Source organism: Tympanuchus pallidicinctus, unplaced genomic scaffold (genome assembly GCF_026119805.1).
Source record: "Tympanuchus pallidicinctus isolate F22 unplaced genomic scaffold, pur_lepc_1.0 scaffold3, whole genome shotgun sequence".
Classification (NCBI taxonomy): Eukaryota; Metazoa; Chordata; class Aves; order Galliformes; family Phasianidae; genus Tympanuchus; species Tympanuchus pallidicinctus.
The window spans coordinates 9,073,594-9,096,835 of NW_026294747.1; the positions used below are offsets into that span (position 1 = coordinate 9,073,594).

The following is a 23,242-nucleotide window of genomic DNA, read 5'->3' on the forward strand; positions in this document are numbered from 1 at the left end:
ACCGAGGTTCTTCTGTGTTCATAGGGATAATTCAGGAGGTTCCAATGTGCTGGATTAGGTTCTAATAGTTTGTACTTTATTTCACATGAAGAGCAATAACTCCAGAAGCAGCACAGACGTTTTCAGACCTTTTAAAACAATTTGGTGTTATCCTGTTGTGGCACATAGTACTTTCTCACTGGGTCCAGATGTCTCAGGCCTCAGACTTGCTGCGTTGTGATATTAATAGTTGAAATGATGGCAGAAATGAGGAATGTCTGTTTCATAACAGACATATGGATAATGGCTTTCAGTTTTATAACCTGTTTTTCAAGGATGCTTTCTCGCAGTGTTAGACTTGTTTATGAGAACAGAAAACTGAGAAAAGCAAATCTGTACAGAAAGGTCTCCCTGGACACCAATGAGCTTCCAAACTCAGATCTCTGTCCCTTGGAATGATGAAATACCTTAACAAAGAGGTAACACAGCCAGCAAAGGGAAGTTTGGCACGTGTTAACTGACATATTGCATGATACAGCAGTAGAAATTGGGGATCAGAACTAAACCAGTAGGTCTGGAAGGACAGTATGTCATTGTGGAGAAGCAAATAAGACATTTTTGTGTTTATTCTGAAAGCAATTTGTCCGAGTGGGCAAGATAGAAAAGTTATTAAAGACCAGATACAGTCCTCATCTCCCTTCTTTTTCTCTGTCTCTACCATGTATTTATTCATAGGTCTATTTGGTGATGTTCTGTGTGACCTAAAATTTAATTAATAAGCAAAGCAGGGAAAGCAGGCTTATCTGTATTCTGGATTTGTGTGCAGCCAGGGCTCACAGCTTTCTGGCTTATAATTCTGTTCTTTTGCCTTTGGGTACCGAGTACTTCAGTGAAGTATAGAATGACCTTGTGTGGTTTACTGGCTTGTGAGAGCAAAAAAGAACAAGACCTATCTTACAACAGCTTTTCTAAACCAGAATTCTAGATTTAGAAGTTGCCAAACCCAGAACCGCCTCAGTTATGTCAAAAATTAAACACCACAATTCATAAAAGCAATTTTTATTTCTTCCCAAGGTGTGTGCATGTAAGCATGGAAGACTTGCAAAGATCTGACAGAATGAGTTCCAAAACATTTCATGTTTTGAGATTCCCAGCCAGATAAAGAAGCACGCTGAAAAATTACCTGTGCTTTGAAAAAGCAGAGCTGAGAGCTTCCACATGCTCTGGTTGTTGGAATGGTCATGTTCAGACACGCTGTTAAAGAACAAGTTTCAAGGACTGGTGGTTCTTAAATAGACACACAGGAGCTTGTGTGTTCTGCCTGATTTAGGAAAATCTTATCATTTGCTGTCCTGACACTCTTTAACAAAAAAGCTGAGATCACAAGAAAGCAGGTGTGACTAAATTGCTCTGAACAGCCTCCAGAACATCATGAAAAATCAGGAAAAGTGAAGACATAACAGTGGAAATATCTGTTGCAAGTATTATTCAGAACATGATAAAGGAGAAGAGTAACAGTGAGGGAGGCTTTCATTCTCAACTTTGATCCATTTTCATTACTTTCAGGAGAAAATGAGGGCCAGTGTTAGGAAATCTTCACTGTACCTCATTAGGAAAGAAGGAATGGATGCCCTTGACATTTAAGTTCTTGCTTTTGAGGTTGTTTTTTTTTTTCCACCTGCAGCCACCTTCTGATCATTGGGATGGAAGGTACAGTGCACGTGTGTGAATCTTCTGCGCCTGATTGCCTCTGTTTGGGGCAGTATCTGAACAAAGGGGGTGAAAAAAACTTAAACATGGCAGAGTCTAAAAACCACCCTGTGCCTGCGCATTAGCAGTGCAGGAGGCTGCCATAAATTTAGATCAGTGGGGAATCTAGCCCTCTTACTCCAGATATTTTCACATTTTCCTGTTATCTTCTTCACCCTTAGAAATTTCTTGGCTAAGGCACGTACCTACTGCTGCCTGTTGATTGATCACATTTTGTCTTGCAGTCATTTGTCACAGTCAGATTTTCTTGCTGTCTTTGCTTTACAAATCCAATGTAATTTGAGTATTTAGGACCTAACTCATCAACTTTGATTTATTTGAAGATTCTGTGTTATACTTTTTTTTTTTTTGTACAATTGTAGAGCATATTTGCCACTTCACGTAATCTACTTTGGCAGAACGACTCCTGAAATTCACTGGTGTAAATCAGACGCTGCTTGTAAGCCATAAAAAAATAGTTCAGCTACAGCCAGCTGAGTTTCTGCACACTTCTCTCTAGTAACCAGCCATAAGGATTCAGAGCTTTGAAGGGGTTTGTTTGTAGGACAGTGCTGTCTCGCTAGCATGGCCCACCATCACTCCTGTGAACTGAGTATTTGAGAACACAGGAACTATGCTATTTAAAAATAGCACATAACACTTAATATTTTTGTTTGTTTGTTTGATTCACAGAGTCCTAGCAGCCATCATTCAGTAAACTGTCCCTATTTTTCATTCTTTCTTTAAGCACTTCAGGATCTTCATACACTTTGGCAGATCTTATTGCTTTGTTCTGTCGAAGTGCTGTGACTCCTTTAACAAGAGCACACATTCATGAGACTGACCCTCTTGCAAACAATCTTATTATGCAAATTCACTGTTAAGTTTGGAAAGTAATTTCTGTTTTGTTTTTTCCAAACTCCCTAAGTCAGCAGTAAAGGAGGAAATGAGCTGTTACGCAGGGTTTTGGGGATTTTGAGCTGCACTCCTGGTGAGAGCTCAAAAATAATAGGGGATCTGGTAGAAGAGTGGCTATTAAGTTGCCACTTACATCACTTTCCTTTCCAAGCCAGAGGCAAGAAAAGACAAGTTCTACTTCTTACTTCATTACCATGTTGAATCAGTTCAAAAACCACCTAACTGCCATGGCCTGGCATGGAGTGTGAAAAGTTCATCTCCCTTTCTTATCATAAGCCTTATTTAGATTTAAGAAAATTTAGTATCTCCTGTAGTTGCCTATTTGACAAATATAGAGAATTACGATAGTGTATGCTATGCCAACGTACAGAACATGCTGTAACAGACAGGCTTACTGCCTAACATTTATGGGATCTATTTAGACTCAGTAGTCCAGGAGGTCCCTTTTGGCTGGTCTTAATGTTCCCATGGCCCTTGGTTACAAGGAGTATCAGCATTACTCATCCTGGCATCCCTTTCTGCTCCTGGTAGAATTAATCTAAAGAAAGATTTGATTTGTCTTTAGTGCAGCATATAGAGAAATTGCCCAAACCTGGACAGTCATTTATCTTTGGAAAGAGAATGTCAGAATTCAAAGTATCATCATTACACGTGTTCCTCTTGGTTGTTTTGGCTGATCAGCAAAGCTTTTTCTTGCCACACGTTTGTGATGTGTTGCCCCCTGTGCTAAGCACCCAGTTAGACCAGTCTGACTTCCCAGTTATTCTCAGTCCTTGTATGCAGAGAAAGAAATATTTTTTTTTGCCAAGTATCCCTCAACATTTCTTCAAAGTCATGATGTTTTTTTAGCCTTTGAGTTATTCTACTGCTTTACACCTACAGAGACATGCCTGGCATCTTTTTATACTACAGTAGTTCTTCCATATCTTATTTGTGTAAAAGTATGGATTGTTGTCATGAGCTTTCACAAATATGTCTCTAAAAGAGGAGGGCTTTTCTGTTTGTTTGCTGAATGATGTCCTGGCAACAGTGCCCTTGGAGCAGCGTGAGACTGTACAGAGAGCAGTCAGAATTCAGCTGACTAAAAATTGCTTTCTTTTTTGGTGTCTGTGTGATGGTCATGTTATAGTGAATAAAAATAGTTTTATTCACATTTTTCTTGAGAAATACTCTCTGAAACTCAATTACTGGGTAAATTAAGTGTTTTTTGTTGTTGTTTTTGAGTTTTGCTGTTCACACAAGGAGGAAACGTCTGTTGCTTTAGTTTCAGATTTCTTTAAATGCTTGTTATGGAAATGAGAAGTTTCTTTTCTTATATGGCAACCAAATCTGCTAAATACACAAACTAACACGTGTACAGTTACAGCTAATTCAGATTTTATTTACATTGCTCTGATATGCGTTAGGCTATCTTGTTAAAAGGATGCCAAGCTCTGAGAAAAATCAGGGATAAGCAGAAAAGCTAAATAATATACTAATAAAGCAACATCTTCCCAGCAAAAGGAGCACAAAGTCCTGAGGAATATAAACAGTGCTGGGTGACTTTCAGCTTGCCAAACTTCCAAGTTTCTATGAAATGATGGGATTTCATCAACAGGAGCCTGGAAAGACCCACCATCTTTCTGTCAACACATTCCTTGATCATCCTTCAGTAAATGGGCTCCCACAGGATTGACCTTTTTGGAACAGGGAATTACCTGGAATAGAGAGAGTGAAAAACTGTTAGTATTTTGTAAGTTTAAACACAGTCAGTGGGATTTGCAGAACTAAAGGAGTGCTGAGCAGCTTCTCCTGATTTGTCTGCCTACAGAAAAGAATGATCAGTGCAGTCATTCCTGACATTTCAAGAGAGCTAGAATGGTGTGAATTACTTCCTCGAGGAAGTCAATTAACCACCCTCCAGTCACTTTTAATCCTACATCAGAAATGCATCTCAAGATTTTTATTAGTGTTTACAAGATCTTGTGGATAATGGAAACAAAATGCTTAACAAATGTAACTTCTTTTTACTCACCTTGCTCTTGCATCCAGAAGAAGTATAAAGGCAGCTTTATAGCCACAGCTCTTGCAGCCTCCTCTTTTTAAAAGCTAGCTAATGAAGTTATGGGATTTGTAAAGCCTGTGCTGTTTGCCACTCATTTCTTCCCTTTTCTAGAGTTAATGTTTGGCAATGGAAGGGAGTAGGAGCTGTACACCAATTTAACTGGATCAAAAGATCAGGCTCGCTGCTTTTGCTACTGCTTTTGTGCTGCCTGCTTTCAGAATATTCTCCAATAATTAAATTCTCTCTCTTTTCCTCACAGCCAATGGTTAACACCCACAAGGTGCAGGCAGGAAAAGAGTCCTGTTTAAAACTGGCAACTTCCCAACTTTGGAGTGAGATATGGTGTGAAGGCTCAGATATTTATGGTCCCAAGAATCAGCCCTTCTCCACCACCTGTATTTTGAGTTCCAGCCAGCCTTGCTTAGGGACCTCACAAAGAGAGTATAATTTCAGCATTTTCATTTTCTGTTTTGTGATGGTTAGGGTGCAAATTACCTCAAAGTAGCACAGCAAATGATTCTCTTGATGTGAATAAGATAGAGTTCCACTGTAGTCCATCCTACTAGGAAAAGTAGACAGCACATGATACTAGCCCTTATTAGAGGAAATGATCTTCCAGACACACACTGGAAGATATATCTCTATTTGAGAACCACAGTTCCTGTAGAGCAACTTTTTTTCCATGTTTGAGTGAGGAAAAAAGAAACTGAAGAGATTGAGTTGGAACTTTAAGTTCATATATATTTAGAGCTCCAAGTGCTATGCTACGGAACTCTTATCAACTCTTTGAAAGGGTAGATAACAGCAGGACAAGGGGAAATGGTTTTAAGTTGAGGGAGGGAAGATTTAGGTTGGATGTCAGGGGGAAATTCTTTACAGAGAGAGTGGTGAGGTGCTGGAACAGCTGCCCACAGAGGTTGTGGATGCCCCGTCCCTGGAGGTGTTCAAGGCCAGGTTGGATGGGGCCCTGGGCAGCCTGGTCTGGTATGAAATGGGGAGGTTGGTGGCCCTGCCTGTGGCAGGGGGGTTGGAGATCCTTGAGGTCCCTTCCAACCCTGGCCATTCCATGATCGTGTGATTCTGTGGAACAATTCACAGCAGCAAAGCATGCTTGGAAGGGATGGAAGGGATTCCATCTGCTCCCTTTGCTGTGCAGAGGTGAGTCCCACTGTGAAGGTAGCTCAGGGCTTGTGCATGACCAGTTTACGTGTCACAGTGGGCTGTGTTGACCGGTGTTTGCTGTTGAGATGGCAATTCACTGTGCCTACTGACCCACCAGCAGTTGGAGAGCTGCTCATCTCAGGATGCATGCTGGAGGATTACATGCATCGCTTGGGGAATTGGAGCAATGCATTCCTGTGCATTCTGTGAAATGAGGTTAGACTCAAATAGCACTGCTTGGAGGAAGATTCTGCTCAAGCAAACTTGTTAAGAAATCTGCATTTATTTGTTTTGCTGTTTATCCACAATATTTTGACAGTGTATGTAATGACATGTTTGTAAGATGCCATATAACATCATTCTGTATGCAGAAAACTTCAATAAAAGCATTTTGCTTAACAGACTGTCTACAAATGATTAAAAGTTATTTGTTTCTGTTCAGTAATACCCATTTAAAAGACTGTGGAATTATTTTGCCCTTGAGAGAATACTGTTCTAAGAGAAGTAGGTTACTTGAAGGAAGGAACATTTTATTATCTGTTGTTTGGCTTTTGGAATTATTTTCTTGATTCTGTTATTTGCCACTGTCCTTCAGCGAAAGCGTGCCTGAGGCCAAAGAGACGAGGTTTTGCTTTTCTTTCTTGTTGGTTTATTTCTTTTTCTTCTACCTGAATGACTGAAGTTTACAGAATAACACGATGTGAAACAATCTGTTAACTATCGTACCCAAAGTACTTGACAACACACATATCTTAAATGGGCTTTTTGCTCTGCGGTCCCAAACTTGTGCAGAGGAAGTGAGTGGGAGTTTAACTGCCTTCAGGGGTTCAAGATCAAGCATGAAGTGCTGCCGCTTCATTAGAAGCCTAGAATTTAGAAGAGTGACTTGTATTTTATAAGTAGAAACGTTGTGCAACTGCAACTTTTGCAAGTCATGCAAACCTTACTTTTCCCCCTTGCACATCTCCTGATGAATCAACAAACCTCTTCCCAGCAGTGAAAACAACTGGGAAGATGAGAGAGAGATGGTTTTCCTATTTCTATCAGAAACATAAATATTCTGAATGAAAACAGCAGTGGTATTTGATTAAAAGCTGTTGGATGAGCAACATCAAACAGAGACCAGGAGTCTGGTCCACACATGAATGGCGGGATGCTTTCAGGGACCTTGTGTTCACTGCTTGCTATTTTGGGGGGTCCAGATATTCTGCATAAGGCATTTGTAAACATTATTCCTGATTTTTCTTCATTGCCTTTTAAATACAGTTGCATAGCAGAGAAACGAAGCCATAACAATCAAAACAACAAATTGTAACACCTCATCACAAACAAGACAACTTAGAATTTATGAACAATTAGATAAACATAAGACGTCGATGGTCTGTTCATCACGCAAAGAAATTTGCTTGGTGAGTCACATATAAGACAGGAGCCTAGAATGGGAAGCATGGATCCAATAAATAGAAGCTATGCTCCATACCCCTTATGATAAAATGGAGCTGAAGTAAGGTACCTCCTTCACAAGGCTGTTTTCATACACAGGGATAAGTGTGTTGCATTTATGTGGAGTTAGCCTGGAATGGTTAATAAACTGCATCTTAGAATAGCCTTTGTAGATTTCCTTGGTGAATTTGTATGTTCTTAGGTACAGGATTTTTTTCTGCCAGATTTTATGCTGTTTGCAGCAGAGCTATTGCAGAAATGATTTCTGTGGTACCCACAGATTGAGCTCCTGGTCTGATTGGCATCTATCAACCGCAGCGTAAGTAAAAAATAATATTAATAATGATAGGAAAATGTCTGTCTGCATCATAAAGGTGACTGGAGATGGTCACAGCTTCCCAGATAAGGAAAAGTGACAGAAATACATATAGTATGTTTCTTATAGTGACCAAGAGTCAGAGAGAAAATTGTCTGTATGTTCTTTGCTTCTGCTATCTTCTTACTAATTTGCCCCCTATGGCTTCTATTTTATTCCTGTTGTCAAAACACATTATCATTTGAGTTTTTTAAATCTCGAGGAGCCTAATTAATTTGGATGTCAATTTTCCCATGCCACAAAGGGAAGAAGTGTTAATATGTGCTGAAGAATTCTGCATAGCCTCTTTGCAGGGTCTGTCCAGTCCCTTAGCAGAATCTAAAAGTAGATTTAGTTAATGTGACTTCAAAGGATGCAATGGAAGCCATGCTTTTAATGTGTGAAATACATTTCCACTTCAAAATCTTTGTATTGTTGAAGCAGATGTCAATGCAGCTCTAGGGCAGGTGTATGTGACATACAGATGTAAGGAGAATGTGAACTTGAGTCTAAGCTAGAGGAGTGCTAAGAGTAATACACGTTTGATAATCGTGGTGTTAAACTGAAGAGATCTAAACAAGACAGCAGGGAAAAATGAAGAGTCATGGCAGCCGTCCAGGTCTGACGAGGCTGATTTAAGTTGCAGTAGGCCAAGGTAATTCTAGGTAATTCTCTGCAAACTCTGCTGTGACAACCAGCCAAAACCGCATCCACTGTCACCTGCTTTTGATCGTTTGAGATATCTTAAGACACCTGTCTGAAGCTGCATAGAATGACAGGAAATTGAACTTCTGGAACCCAAAATGAAAAGAATGTGTTCTGATATGCATCCTTTCTGACCTAACATGAAGAAAAGTTTTCACTGAGCTTTAAGTAATTGTTAGTGAAGCATTTGTCGTCGTCTTTGGCGTGAGATCTGTCTTTTCCGTAAGAATGTATGTTTATTTTTTTGAAATGAGGGAGGAAGAGAAGGCACCAAAAAGTGTAACTTCTGTGCAAAAAAGGCTTGATTTCCCAGGACTCTGAAAAAGAGAAAAGTGCTTTTTGTGACAATTTCATAGTTGTCTTTTTCTGATTAGAACTTCCCTTTTTCTCTGATACTTCTGAACTTTGGTTGCAAAGTATTACCATCTATAAGAAACTGGGATGAAGCCTCATGATTTGGTTTGGGGCTATGTTGTTCAAGGAGAAGAAAATATCTCAAAGTATGTTTCTCAGGAATTCCATCGGTGCTCCGGACCATTAGATTCATGCATAGTGGTTGGCACCCATGTCTGTGGGTTTCTACTGGCTACTGGAAGAAAAGCACCTAGCAGCAGGGATCTTCTGTGCCTTTTTCTCCTTTGCTGCAGCTGATATTTGCTCCTGTGACTTCTTTTGGTCAAAAAAAAAAAAAATAAAAAAATAAAAAATCTTCCGCTTGAATTTTATGTGTGCAAGATATTTTATATAAAGCAAATGCACAAAAAACCCCCAAACAACAAAAACTTAACTTGATGTTCGTGATCTTTGTAGAATGCAAATTTGGCTGTGTATGCAAGTCAGTGCACAGAGGTCCTTCCTTTTTTTCTTTGTTTTTTGAAACAGAGAGGTTCCTAGGGCAAAATGTCAAAGGAGCCATGATTATTTCTGCTGTGGTTGTAAGCAGGCACTGTGGCAGAGCAGTAAAAATCCCCCTTTTTTGACATGGTTTTGGCTTTTTATTGCTTTTTGTTGCTGGCTCATCACTGGTGATTAATGGGTTGTTTAATTTCCTTTTGTCTTTTTTGTTTTTAAAGTCTTTGTAGCAATGTACAACATCCAAGTAACAATGGCTAATTTTGCAAATCATTGCAAATACTTTTTCTGAGGGTTTTTTCCAAGGTAACACTGAGACCTTTCTGTACAGTTAATATTCTTCAGTGTGGAATGTGGGAGGATTAGTCTGTGTTTTTCAGTCTGTAATACTCTTTTGATAGAGTTACTTCTGTTCTCTTTGATAAGGAGGACTTAATCCATTTGCAACAACATCAGACCAAAGACAAAACATATCTTCTTTTTTCCAGTCTTATTTAATTTACTGTATACATTGGGGATTTGAAATGCTGTGGCAAAAATGCTGTTGCTGACCACAAGGATCCTTTGCTTCAGATATTATGAATTAGAAACTGACAGCTTTTGAAACTGGTTTACCCAAGCAGCCAGTGAGTAAACTCGTCTGCTTGTTGGTCAGCCTTAACAGTTATTGCAGTGGGAATCTTCTCCCTGATGATCTCCTTTTCTTGCTGAGGGAATCCTTTATCTGGGAGGCCAGGAATCTGTCCTGCTGGAGTTGGTAGATGCTTTCAAGGCAATGGTTTGCTATGAGAATATTTTTGTTGTATTTAAACTCAGGAAACTTGAAGAAGTTGGGGTCAAATAGAGGTGATAAAACTGGCTTTGAACGTGCTGAATGCTCAGCTTGTCACTGACTTCAGCTAAGTGCTGTTTCTCTCTTTCCAGACTCTGTGGCTGATCGGTATCTCGTGCCTTTGGGGTAGTTTTGTGGTGCGTGAACAGCCCCTGCTTTGCCTGCAGCCAGAAGAAGCTTGGCACATAGCTGTAGTTTCCCTAAGGACTTGATGTTTTATTTCTTTCTGCTTCTAGGTGTCAGTCAGTCTCTCCACCGCCTCTTTTGTCCCCGCCAAGAAGCCCAGCCTACCCGCTCAGTGACAGCGAGGACTCTTGCCAGGCCACGCGTCTCACCAAGGCCTCGGGCTCCCGGCTGCGCCTCAAGGACTGGAGCAGCCGCGCATCCGTGCTGCACAGCACCTCCACCAGCCCATCAGACACTGACTCTCCCAGCCGCCCTCTCAAAGCCATCAGCGTGGGAGCTTTGGATAAAAGGCTGTCTGTGTTCAAGGCGGAGGACCAAAAGGAGAGCCCGAAGGAGGCTCAGGATGGGGATGCAATAGGGAGCCACCCTCTGGCCCGGAGCACTCTGTCCCTAGGCACTGCTGTGAACCTGAGGAGCCTATCCCTCAGCAGGACGAGCGTCCGCTCCCAGGTGCTGGACATCAGGCAGAAGATCACAGAATGGGAGTGCCGTCGGGAGCCGTCTCCCAGGATGAACGTGTGCGTGGACAAGAGGGACGCTGCGGAGAGGTCGGGCAGTGAGAGCTGCCCTAGCGTGCTGACCTCTCCTTGCAGCGACAAGACGTTTGATTTTAAAGGGTTCAGAAGAATGAGCCGAACGTTTTCTGAGTGCTCTTACCCAGAAACAGAGGAGGAGGAACTGCTGGACAGGGATTCCTGCCATCGGGTGGAAAAGAGACCAGGCAGGAGTGACCTTCCTTCTGCCGCTTTTCTCAAGGGCCACATGAGGAAAGAGTCCTCTGCTGTGCTCAACAGAATACAGAAGATCGAGCAAGCGCTAAAAGAGCAGCCTGGCAGGGGCCTCCCCCAGTTACCAAGCAGTTGTTACAGTGTTGATAAAGGGAGGAAAAAGTCTCTGAGTGCAGTGGAGGGACTGAGTGAAAACCTAAGTAACAGCAAAGGAGGGAGTGTTATTTTGGGGAGTGAACCAGAAACACCTACTGAGGCTGAGATAAGCAGTAAGGCAAAGCAGGGAGTTATAGCAAACTCCGCCGACCCTAAACTGCTCCTTGAAAGCTCAGCAAACGCCGTGGTGAATCCTGTCCCCAAGCCCAAACGCACCTTTGAGTACGAAGCAGACAAAACCCACAAGAGCAAACCAAGCAATGGCCTACCTCCATCTCCTACGCCTGCTGCTCCTCCTCCCCTCCCGTCCACCCCTGCACCCCCTGTGACCAGACGGCAGAAGAAAGAGTCACGCTTTCACAGAAAATCCCAGAATAGGTAAAACTCGAGGAAATGTCTCCTGCTTGATCTTCAAATTAGTAGCTGTGGTTTATTTATTTGTTTATTTACTTTTAGTAACGATAGGTCAGATTCTCCCCCCCATAGAGTGCTTTTGACCTGAGAAATGCTAGGAATTGTGTGTTTTGTTTTTTTTTCTTTCTGCTGGACTGCATGGATGGGATGCATGGGTGAAATACTCCTGCATAGCCACAGTTTTGGAGTTCTCCAACCTGCGTTCCTCAAATCCCTGGAAAAGACTTTAGGTCATTTTGGCACAAATGCCCTTACACGAGATTTTTAATGGAGCATAATTTCATTATCCCCTTGTAGCAGGACCATAACTCATCTGTTATAGTTCTGTCTGTCTGTTTACTGCAAAACATGTCTGCAGCAGATTTGTGTTTCCAAAGCTTGCTACCACAACAGTTGTGTCAGTTTTATACGATAGTGGTGAGGTTGTTTAATTCAGTGTTTAGAAATATTCTCCTAAGTTACTATCAGCAGCTGCAGAGGATTAATGTTGAGAAAACTATATTTTAGCACAGATTATTCTTGAGTTAATAATGAGCAGAGTATGTGGCAATGTTTCCACAGTAGCCTGTGGAGTTTGACTTGTTTTAATTACATGATTCCCATTGGCTTTTTGGAAATGGTGAAACTCATTCTGCTCTCTGTTTAGAAAACTATAGGAATCATTGGTAAACATTTAAACTACTGCATTTTGAACGTGTTCAGCTGTCTGTGAATGTGTACAATGTACAGCTGAAATCTAGTGATGAACTTTGTAAGTAGCTACTAGACAACATTTCAGAGGAACACTAAGAATTCTGTATTTGGAGCTTGATGGTGTCTTAATTAATTACAAGTTGATGTCAGCACAACCTGACCTGAAGTGTTCCAGGGCAGGAAAAGAAGATCAGATTCTTTTCTTTAAAGAAACACCTGTTTCTGAAGTGGATCAGACAATTCTGCTGGTGGTTTTGGGTTTTTTTTTTTTGTGTGTGAGTGTGTGTGTGTGTCTCCGAGAAAGAGAAGGGGTAAAATGTGGGAAGCCAAGCTTTGATTAGCAGTGCTTATCTTGGAGTCCTGGCAATAATCTCAGTTAGAGCAAACTGAGGTTTTAATGAGAATATGAAATAAAGCTTACCTCATTTTGCAGCATAGCGTATGTAAAGTACAGAAGACAAACAATGCTTTTTCAATGTTCAGGTATAAATAATGGTCTTTATTGGAAAGCTATGGGACAAGTCATAAAACAGCATGTATAAAGTCTGCGTGGTGAGTGGAGGAAGGAATGGATCATGAGAGGTTATTCTTGCCACAGGATCACCTTGTGACTAAGTAGACAAAGTCAATCTTTGATTACTTGCTCACACTGAATTTGGGGCCATACAGGTCATCTAAGAACCACAGTATTTTGTTGCAGTTCATTTTTGAGCTGAAATTTTGAAAGCTTTATTCAGGGAGAAGTGCAGTTTGTGCTTGTGCCTGCTGCTCTGCAGGCTGAGATTCCTCTAATTTTATTAGAAAATGGGGCAACATGGTTCAGCAATGGACTCTTGGTCCTGAATATTGCTGATAGGCAGGAACTCAAAGCAGAAGCAAAGTTTATCAATTTAAGTTGTGATTAGAGAAGTGTAGGCTTTAGAATTCGTGGTGCTATCATGTGTATCTGTTGATTCTTGTAAATCGGTTTGACATTTTACAGAGTAGGTATTCATTTACTTGGAACATATGCGTGGTTTTCTCAAGCTGGAATGTCATGAGAGGGGACTATGAATATATATTCTTTCAATAATTTGGTTGAGAGCAGCTTTTCTGGTTATTGATTGAACTTCACAATGAAATGGAGGAAGTCTGTCTCATTAGCCTGATAGCAAAGAACCACTTCGTGTTCTGAGGACCTGGTGCCCAGGTAGCTTCCACATTTAATATCCACGTGAAATAAATGTTCCCTGGAGGCTGGAGGTCTGATACTGATGAGTGGGAGAGGAGTGGTGGGATGATTTAATATTAATCTGTGTTGATTAACAGTAAAGTATGGGAATCAGCACAGCCTACGCAAGCCTTACAGCAACACTCTTTAGTGAGCCCATTTTTCAGTCCATTTCATCTTTAGCACTAAATCAATCAATCAGATAAACACTAGCTCTGGTAGAGCTGGTAGTGCAAACCATGTACCTCCCAACTTCAGTGTGGATATTGTCTTAGAGAACATGAATTGTGCAAACCAGGGAATAGGGAGGTCTTAACACCAGCTTCCTGCAGTGTGCATTATTATCCTAAGTCCAGGCCAGACTTCTCACCCATGGTGTAGGAAGTAAACCTGAGCAAGAGGGGCCAGGACTCTCTTCCTCCAGGAACCCATCTGGGCCAGCTGCTCCTTGCTTTTTTTTTTTCTTTTCTTTTGTTTTTTTTTTTTTTTTGCCAGAAAGCCCAAATCTTCAGAACCCAAGCATCAGCAAGGGTTACTCATCCACCCCAGATAGCATTTATTTCCTCCATACTTTGTGCTTTGCTGCCAGTGCTTCACATGGGCTGTGCAAGAGAATTAGGTGACTTTTTTTAACATTTGACTGTGACTTTGGCATTTTCACACTGTCCTTTACATGGAGAGATATCTGAAGTTTCAAGACCTGCAAGTGTTTTCAAACTAAGGTTTACATCTCCTAGGGCAACCAGTAGAGAATAGCTTCCCAGAGAAATGTCTTTTTCTTGAGGAGAGAGAGCTGCATTTTTCTTGGACTTCTGGCAATGGCAAAAAAACGTATAATCTGAGAGCTGTGTAGCTGACTTACTCTGTAACCTTTCAAAATGTTCACATACTTTCTCCATATTTTCTCCTTCTCTGTATAATGGGGATAACAATATTTCCAATCTCATAAAAGTGTCATAGTTTGTTATACTGAAGACTGCTGTCAGTACAGGACTTGAGGGTCCTCTACAAGTCCTCTTGAAGCATGACGTGCAATTTATTTTTTAGTCAGTTTATATGCATTTCTTAACCTCTCAGATAACAGTTTGAGTCATTTTGCATTCTAGTTACTAATTACTTCTTGTTTTGAACTTTAGAAAATCGTTTGAGTTTGAGGATGCATCAAGTCTACAGTCATTGTACCCTTCCTCCCCCACTGAAAATGGGACCGAGAGCCAGCATAAGTTTGGATCTAAGAGCACTTTAGAAGAAAATGCCTATGAAGACATTGTAGGTAAGAAGCTGTTGCAGTACATGGATTCACACGCGTTGTTGAGTTCAGAGCATGCATTGTTGAACATGTGCCTTGTGCAAGAACATTCAGTGCAGTGAGTAAAGAGAGATTAAATGAAGGGTAAATAACTCCAATGTATCAGAGCAAGCATAATTCTCTCTCAGCATGCAGGAGGTCTTGGTCCTCTCAAACTTCGTTGAGCGGTACTGGAAGTAGGCTTGTTAGTTTTGTTCCATGCTTTTCAAGATGCAAGCATTCACATTCTCTTTACTACAGCCTTGTCATGAAGCATTGAGAGGTATAAAAATGTAAATAGATACAGTTTACAGAGCTACCTAATAGCAAGATTAACCTCAGAGGCCTTGTGTAGTCAGCCTAAGCCTTTCAGGACTTATGGGAGGACTACCCCAAAATTGTTGTATACAGCACAATTCCTGGTCTCCCTTCAGTCCCAGTTGCTGGTTAAAGAAAAATTAATTTCCTTCAGCTACAGAGCCATCAGGAATGCACAATGAAAACACTGTTTTGATTAAGCTTCACCAGAAAAACATGTTTCTTTTGGTCTTAGAAGGAAATGTATGGTCTGTGCATACATTCTTTTAACATCAAAAAAGTTGTTATAATTACTGAAAATTGGGCAGCCCTTCAGAGCACAGATTTTCCACACAAATGATGAATATCTGCACTATTTTTAACTCTTTCAGTGTTGTGCTACTGCAGTGGATACAAAGGATACTTAATTTTCCTTTGAACAGTGGATCTTATTTACTGAAAACTGGAGGGGTACCAAGATAGCTGGGGCCCTAGAACACATGTCCCCTGAAGACAGGCTGAGGAAGCTGGGCTTGTTTAGTCTAGTGAAAAGGAGGCCCAGAGACAATCTAATACTGCATAAAATGTTTGAAAGGCAATCAGATATGATAGAACGAAACTCTTTTTGGTCATGACAGTTGATACAGCAAGGGACAGTGACCACAGATTTTTGCTTGGGGCTTTGACCTACTGAATAAATTCTGTCTTTGCTTTGTCAGCCTAAGTGAAAACAGGACTTTGTTCTGGTAAGCATCTTTCTTCAAATGAGAAGAAATCTTGAGTTCAGTAAAATAAAATCACAGTGGTCTCTTCCAGCTCATGGGAACTATAAGCTTGCTCTTGCAGATTATAATTTGGGTACTTTGGCAGTGGGAAAAGAATGCAAAATTTCTCATCTGTGGATATACACAGAACTTCACTATTTTATACTGATCTTTAACAGTCTTATTCCAAATCACTTCATTAAGTACAGGCAGTGCGGGGGGAGTACCAGGTCAATATAATTCTTATAAGCTGTCAAGCTTGATTAAAGACAAGCCAAAGTAGTTTGATCTCCAGCCTTATAGAAACTATCACAGTTTTCTGTATCACATCTGCATAATTTATACCAGTAGTGCTAGACCTCGATCTCAAGGTACCATTTTTATATCATGCAAACCAGGTGCCTGTACGAGTGAGCTTATTGTATAAATTTACATCTGCTTCAAAGCTAGAAATAATTCTGTCACTGCTGTGTTAGATTTTCTTTGCAAAGTGTTGCCCAAGAAGTTTTGGAGTTTGGTTGGCTTTTTTTTTTTGTTTTTTTTTTTGGTCTATAACTGGTTGAATGAGGTTGATGCCTCATCCCTGAAGGCATTCAAGGCCAAGACTGGATGTGGCTCTGGGCAACCTCTGCTTGGTGATCCTGCACATGGCGGGGGGGTTGAAACTAGATGATCATTGCAGTCCTTTTCAATCCAGGCCATCCTGGGATTCTATAATTCTATGGGTATCTTACCTTCCCTAAATGCTTATAGGTAGCTCAAACAGCATCATTGTTTCCTTCTTTACTGAATGAGAACACTGATGAACTGTTGTGGCTAATTTACATTATTTAGAGAACTGCCTTTTTTGTGAAAAAAAAAATAAATCTTTAGGTACTTTAAAGCTGAAGTGATTATTCTTTGATGTCCAGTGACATCATGAAAAAGTCTTCGTTCAACTTTGTAATATTAATGTACATTGTAATAATGAAATATCTGCACATTCATTTCAGGACAGATACTGGACTGAAACATAATGATCCATTCTGTTATAACCAAAAATCACCTCTATAAAGGGGCACGTATTCCTAATATTAAACAGAGCTGTATTCCTTGTGCAAAGAGCCATGTGGACTTCATTCATCTTCTGTACTAGCGTTCACAGGAATGTGGCAGTCATAGTAAACTTAACATTGTTTTGCTTCTTGTGGTTTCGAGTGAGTCTTTAATCAGACCAAAATTGATGTGGCTTTACGAATCCAGTCAGGGAAACCATACTTGGTTCTGTGCAAATTTAAGAAACTATCATAGTATTAAGAGATGTCTGAGACGGTTGCTTCTGCTATGTTTGTGGACAACAGTATTTCCTGTCATATGTGCCATATGGTTTCAGTATTCTAGTCTGTTCCCCTAAATACAGTTGAGATATTTAAATACTGTTACTTCATCTGCGCTGCCTCCATGGTATTTTTCACCTGACATAGAGAAGAAAACACCTGTTATTGTCACCAGGAAAGGTGAGAGTAAAGTGAAAGCAATGTTAAGGGAACAGCAGCATCTTTGTCCTAAGAATATCTAATAAAACCATGTAAATTATCATTTGTTTTCGTAAGAGAAGTTGCTTTCACAATTTTGAAATTAAATAAAGAAATCTGCTGTGGCAGGGCAAGAACTGTTACAGTGTTTGTAATTCCTTAGAGTGAGGGACAGAGTGGAACAGGTGGAAAATTCCTCTAAATCAGTCTTTCAGTTCATTTTTCTTCGTCAGTGTCTTAAGACGAGGAGCATAAATGTCTGCTCCTGCCCTGAAGAAGTGTTGGTGTTACCCTGGCAGCAGAGTCCCTGGGAATCCAAAGTCTATAGAGATTTGGCTGTAGTATTCAGATTCTGAAAGATCTCATGCCTTTGTGTCTGGGGTTCGATGGGGTTCATTATGACAGAGGCCAGCTTGAAAACTTGTCTTGAAATCTCCTCCACCTCTTCTCACCTCCCTGTCTCCACACCACAGTTTATCAGTGCTCTGTGGAGGAGAGTAAGACAGTCATCACATGTTCTTGATGAGAATGAAGTCTTCTTCCCAGCACATAAATGCTCAGAGACAGCTTGGATTCAGACCCACCTGTGTTTGTATTTGTTTGTTGAGAAGCCAGTCAGAAAGTTTTTCTGGAACCTGTGAAGTTGTCAGTTATCTGAGTTACATTATTTCAGATTGGCTTTAAATAAAAGGTGATAGTTAAATTGTGTGGGAAATCTGGCCTTCTGCAAAGAGAGGAAAATGAGAAAAGGAGAAAAACAGAAGAAATGAAGCAGTTGAAGGAGCTGCGGGCAGCTGCTGTGTCTATTTTGAAAGCTCAAAGCAGAGTAGAAAGTAAAACCTATTGCAATGGAATCTCTGCAACCAGGATGAGTTTCCAAGTGGGATCTTGCTGGTGGGCTCCTGGTGGGAGCTTCCTACAGTCCATGGCCCGAGGGGCAGCTGGATCTGCTCGGAGAGTTTGTTGTGCACCCTTCTGCTCTCTGGACCTGTTCAATATCACCTTTTGGTAATTTTGAGCTTTTCCAACAACTGGACGTTTCTCTTGAAAGGTGTTTTTTTTGCATCTTAAGATGAGTTAGAGATGGGATAGCAACTTAATCACTGTGACTCTGGAGATGTATTATGAAACCTTGTTACAACTGATGCCAAAGGTGACTGAAAAGTAAAACCATGTGGTCATACAAAACTGTTTATCTGTTTTTCTCTGTTGTCCATCTCAGCATCGCATCTCAGTTTGGGGAGAATGAGTTTCTTATTTACTTCTGCACTACCACAGGACAGCTAGCTCTAGTTGGCATGGCCCTTCCTTCCTCGTAGTCAGAGAGTTGTGTGATGAATAAATTGTTATAAAGCCCTCCTTTTTTTTGAGGGAGAGTTAATTATATTCCCAGTAGTCTTGTATTCAAGTTTCATTTTATCACTCAGGAAGCAAAATGTTATTTTGATGTTTCCAGCACTCCTTGAAATGAGTGGGGCACAGGTGACTGTTGTACGTGAGTAAGCAGAGTCTTCCAGAGAAATGAGAGTGTACAGAGCTGGATTTGTCACTACTTTACAGTGTGTCAGACCACATAAGAGAGGAAATGCAGCAGTATGCATCAAATCAGTATTATTACATACAGCATCAGGGCAGCCTAACCCAGGTGAGTGCCTGAGCAGTTAAAAAAAAGCAGGTGTGGCTCTTCAAGTAGGATCCTGAGTGTGGAGGGGAAGGAAAGCTGGTGGCTTAATCTTCCTTCCCTATGGAGTCCAGTTCTCAAAACATTGTGATAGAGCACCTCATCTCTCCTGAACAGATTAGCTGTTTTGAATTCTGATGTAAATTGGACATGGTACATGTCATGTAACAAATGGGATGATTTAGCTGTTTTACTGAATACTCCATTAAGCGTGCCAAAAGCTGCAGAGATGATGACTGCGGTCCAGCTGGAAGATGTTTCAGCTTCACATTGCTTTCAAATTAGAATATTTTGCAAAATTCTTCCCGTAAACGTGGAAGAGGGTTAGTGAGCCGGGGCTCTTCATTTTTCCAGTAAAATCCCATCATCACATGCCACATTATTGTCTGTCATACTATAATACCACATTGTTTTCTATCATATAATCATCTCAAATCAGAGTAGTTGTATGAATCTGGGAGAAACTGGATTTGCTGGGCTGCTGTGAAGCTGAAGTGAACTTGGAGAGACTGCACCTCTGCCAACTGTGCTGTGCTAGTCATCTCTAAGGCACTCTGGGCTTTTCGTCAGACCCTTAGCAATAGTTCTTGAGATAATCTGTTAGTAAAAGAGCTATGACTGATGGTGCAGGCTGTCACCAGAGAAACGTGTGTTTCTGTTTTCTTCCACGACCCTCACTTGCCTTTAAAAGTCTAAAAATCATGTGAGATTTTTCAACAGTGCAATTGTGGTAATTTTAATGTAGGGTAATGGCAGCCAGAGTGCATTAAATGAAACAGTTTCCATATAGGCCTGTCAGAGAAGGGCCAAATACTCTAGCTGTCTCATTCTGTTGATGATTAGGCTGTTTGTTGTATGCCACACTGAGATACATGTTATTTTTAATCATCATGTTATGATTTGTTTAGATTCCTGTATTTCTCTGCGGAATTTGTTTCACTGCTATATCACCCTTACAGCTTCTTTTGGATTCTCTGTGAGCTTTATATCCTGGTTTTCTAAGACAGTTACTGTGCAGCAGTGAAATGGAGAGTAAAATGATTGTGATGATGCTCTCCCATACCCTAATTTAAATTCATAGAGAGACTGCACTGAAGTCAACTGAGTTCAACCACTTTGAAGTGCAAGCCCTTTTTTGCATGGTGTTGCTGTCCTGTGGTGACAGTTGCTCATTGGTTGCTTTCGTTCATGTAATTTTGGACTGAGTGCTAGATGGGTGAAGTTTTTGGAGAATATTTTTATTCATTTATCAGATAAACTTTTTCTGCACCTAATTCTTGCTTATGGTTACAAATGGAAGATCTTATAGATCTTACAGATCTTACAGATCTTACAGTAGAGAGAGCAGAGAGCTGAAAGTCTCTGCAATTTTTCTTCTATTTATTGCCTGGCAAGCCACAATTGGACAGCTTAGAAAACAGTGATACAGTCTCCATTGCCCAGGGCTCAAAAGGCTGATCACATTTTAGACTCATCATCCTACGTGTTGCAGATGCTCTACTACTTTTCTGAGAACACAGTGCTAATCGGATGCACCAGATGACAGGACTTTAAGCAGGTAGTTGTAACCTAGTGCTGTTTAGAAGGAGCTTTTCGAAGCTACTATTATGCATCTCAGCTGTAATTTGACATTGAAATAGTTCCCCTTTCAACAGATTCCTGGGGTAAATTCCTTAGCTGAGATGCACAGTTGCAGCTTCTCTGATGTTGAAAGAGCTCGTCTATGTCTTAAAGATCTAAGCTCAGCTATTTTATGAAAGCATGGGGATTTTGTGGTTTTCATCCATTTCATCTGAACGTGATCATAAACATCCTGATGGGTGAGTGCTCCTCCAGCACTGGTTGTGTGAATTGGTGTGCAAGTAATTTTATGAATAAAATGAATGAGTAGTGCATACGTAGAAGAGTGAGAAGCCATGTGCAGTTCTTTGAACTTAGGTGCCCCAGAAATGCTGGGGACCTGTAAGACTGCACAGTGTATGGCTCCCTTGCTATTCCCTATGACAGATGGCTTGCTTGGGTACAAGCACTCGGGTGTTACTTAGTCTGAGTTCCATCTATCTGGCTCCCTTTTCCTGCCCGTGTATTGCCATTGCTTCTTCTTGCCTCTTGAGGGGTGTGGTGTTTGTTCCCAAATATTCCCCGCAAAGGCAGTTGAAACTTTGATCTCCCTGTTCTTTATACTGTAAGATAAATCAGTTGCACTGTATTTTGTGCGCAAGCTCTAGAATACAGGAAATGGGCACTTTGTCATTTGTGAGGTGCTGACACCACCTACTTCGGCCACGTGGAGCCTGGGCTTTCAGCATCATTCTCTGGAGATGGCATCTTCTCTATGTGAGCACTGGCTCCTAATTAAGGCACGACATTTAAGGCCATTTAATGAGCCCTTTCCATGCCATATAACCGTTACTTGTTTCTCCCTCCACTCTAGAAAGAAAAGATCCATTTCCCTCTTTTCTGCCATTTATAGAGAAGAGTCTGCCTGTTTTTTTTTCCCCCCTCGATCTTGCTTTTCTCTCCTTTCTCAGCATGAGGCAGGCTTTCTGAATCTGCCTCTGCTTCCCATTTGCCACAGTGAGAGGGGCTGAACAGAGGAACGCTGTGTGCTGCCTCCGGACTTGGTGGGGCTGACTTGCAGAGCGTCACGGATGGAGGAACTGCAACCACTAGAGGAAACTCTTTGATGCTTAAGCTCAAGGCACTGCATTCCTCATGGCTTCTCTAAAAGTCCCTGGCTATTTCATCCGTTTTTTTTTTCCTTTTCCCCTACGGACAAATTGTTAAATTGCCTGTGAGACCTTCTGAAGATAAATGTCTCGTAGATGAATGTCCTGTGTTTACTCAGCAGTTTGGTACATAGAATTTGAGAGAATGGGAAACTTTAGAAGGCTGTAGAGGGAACTGATCAGACTCATCTGGGAACAGGGCTGGTGATCAGAGACATTAATTACCAAAAGTTTGCTATTCCATGTGACCATATTTGTTCTGGGAGTCTGATTCAGCTTTCTTTGAAGTCAGAGTTTGTCTGCTCTTTTCTTGTGCAGCACTTAGATCAGCCTCATCAGGACAAGTGTGGCTCTAGTGTGCAGTCTCTGTCCTTCTGGCATTCAATAGAGACATCCATATGGAAGAAACAAGAACATTACTTTACTCTTTCATTGTAAATGTGTTTCCCTTTTACAGCAAATCCAAATGAATGCAAAGCCACTACAACATGCAGACTGTAAACATTCCTTGCCTTGGTCTCTGGGATTAGAGCAGTGATTGTGTTGAGGAGAAACGCAGTGATCAAAGCTGCAAACTTCTGGAACCAACTCAGCTATATGGAAGCCTTCCTCATTTTCATGTTGCAGCAGCAGCTGCCACCACTACCATTCCTCTGGTGTGGGACCCAAACCTGCTGGTAGCCACCTGTCCCCAGGCCTTCGTGCCTATGGAAGGGTGTAATTATGTACTTAGATGGGGTTGACTACTGTCCTAAGTCAGTTTAGGAAATCCACGCACATCTCTTTTGCTTGCTTTCTAATCTTGGGTTTTTTGGGGTTCTTTACACTCAGAAGCCAGTTGGTTTCTGCTTCCTAGTGCTCTTTTTGCGTGTATGATCTTTGTGTCTTATCCACCAAGAACAGTTTATAAACTAAATAATGATTAAAAAAAATAGTGACTATCTCAGGCTTGAAAACAGCTGAAGACCCACACAAATAAATAATCTCTTTTAGTTCATTGACTGAACAAAATGTTTGGTTCAAATGCCAAATCAGCAAAACCAGATTGATCAAGCTGTTTCAATGCCAGAAACTTCATGGAGAAAGAGGCTATTCTTTTTTTTTTTTTTTTTGAATTAAAAAAATAAAAATTAAAAAAAAAATAGATGAGGCAAATTTAATCTGAACACATCATTTAAAAAAAGAAAAAGAAAAAAAAAACAAAAAAAACCAAAAAAACAACAGAGATAATTTTATTTTTAAGTAAATGAGAACAATAAAATAAAAGTGTTATTGAATAGCAAGCCAAACTTCTGAAGAAAATCAGAAGGGTCTTTCCCTAATAGGGAAAGGGTTAAAATCCCTGTCATGTCTCCACTGACCTCCACGTTACACTGAAGAGGAATTTGGCCTGAGCTTTTTTCTGGTAGAGGATCTGAGTCAGAAAAGCAGCCTCTGCTCTTGGTTTCTTACTCCTCCCTCTCCTCTCATCCAAGACTTCTCTTGGCCTGTTTCTAAGCTTAATATTTTATATCAATATTAGTATTGCTGAGTTTAGCTGGGTT

At 40.8% G+C, this 23,242-nt stretch overlaps 2 protein-coding genes across 4 annotated transcripts in view; both read left to right on the plus strand.

The window, feature by feature from the left end:
- DENND2B (DENN domain containing 2B) overlaps positions 1–23,242 on the plus strand; it is a 118,219-nt gene that overhangs the window by 46,519 nt on the left and 48,458 nt on the right. For 2 of the 3 annotated variants that reach the window (XM_052696128.1, XM_052696129.1), the window contains 2 exons: positions 10,275–11,486; positions 14,562–14,698. In XM_052696128.1, coding sequence (XP_052552088.1) covers positions 10,275–11,486; positions 14,562–14,698 — 1,349 coding nt within the window. The remainder of the gene's footprint in view (positions 1–10,274; positions 11,487–14,561; positions 14,699–23,242) is intronic. The other variant, XM_052696130.1, reaches the window with a different exon arrangement.
- RPL27A (ribosomal protein L27a) overlaps positions 1–23,242 on the plus strand; it is a 113,299-nt gene that overhangs the window by 37,312 nt on the left and 52,745 nt on the right. The window lies entirely within an intron of this gene.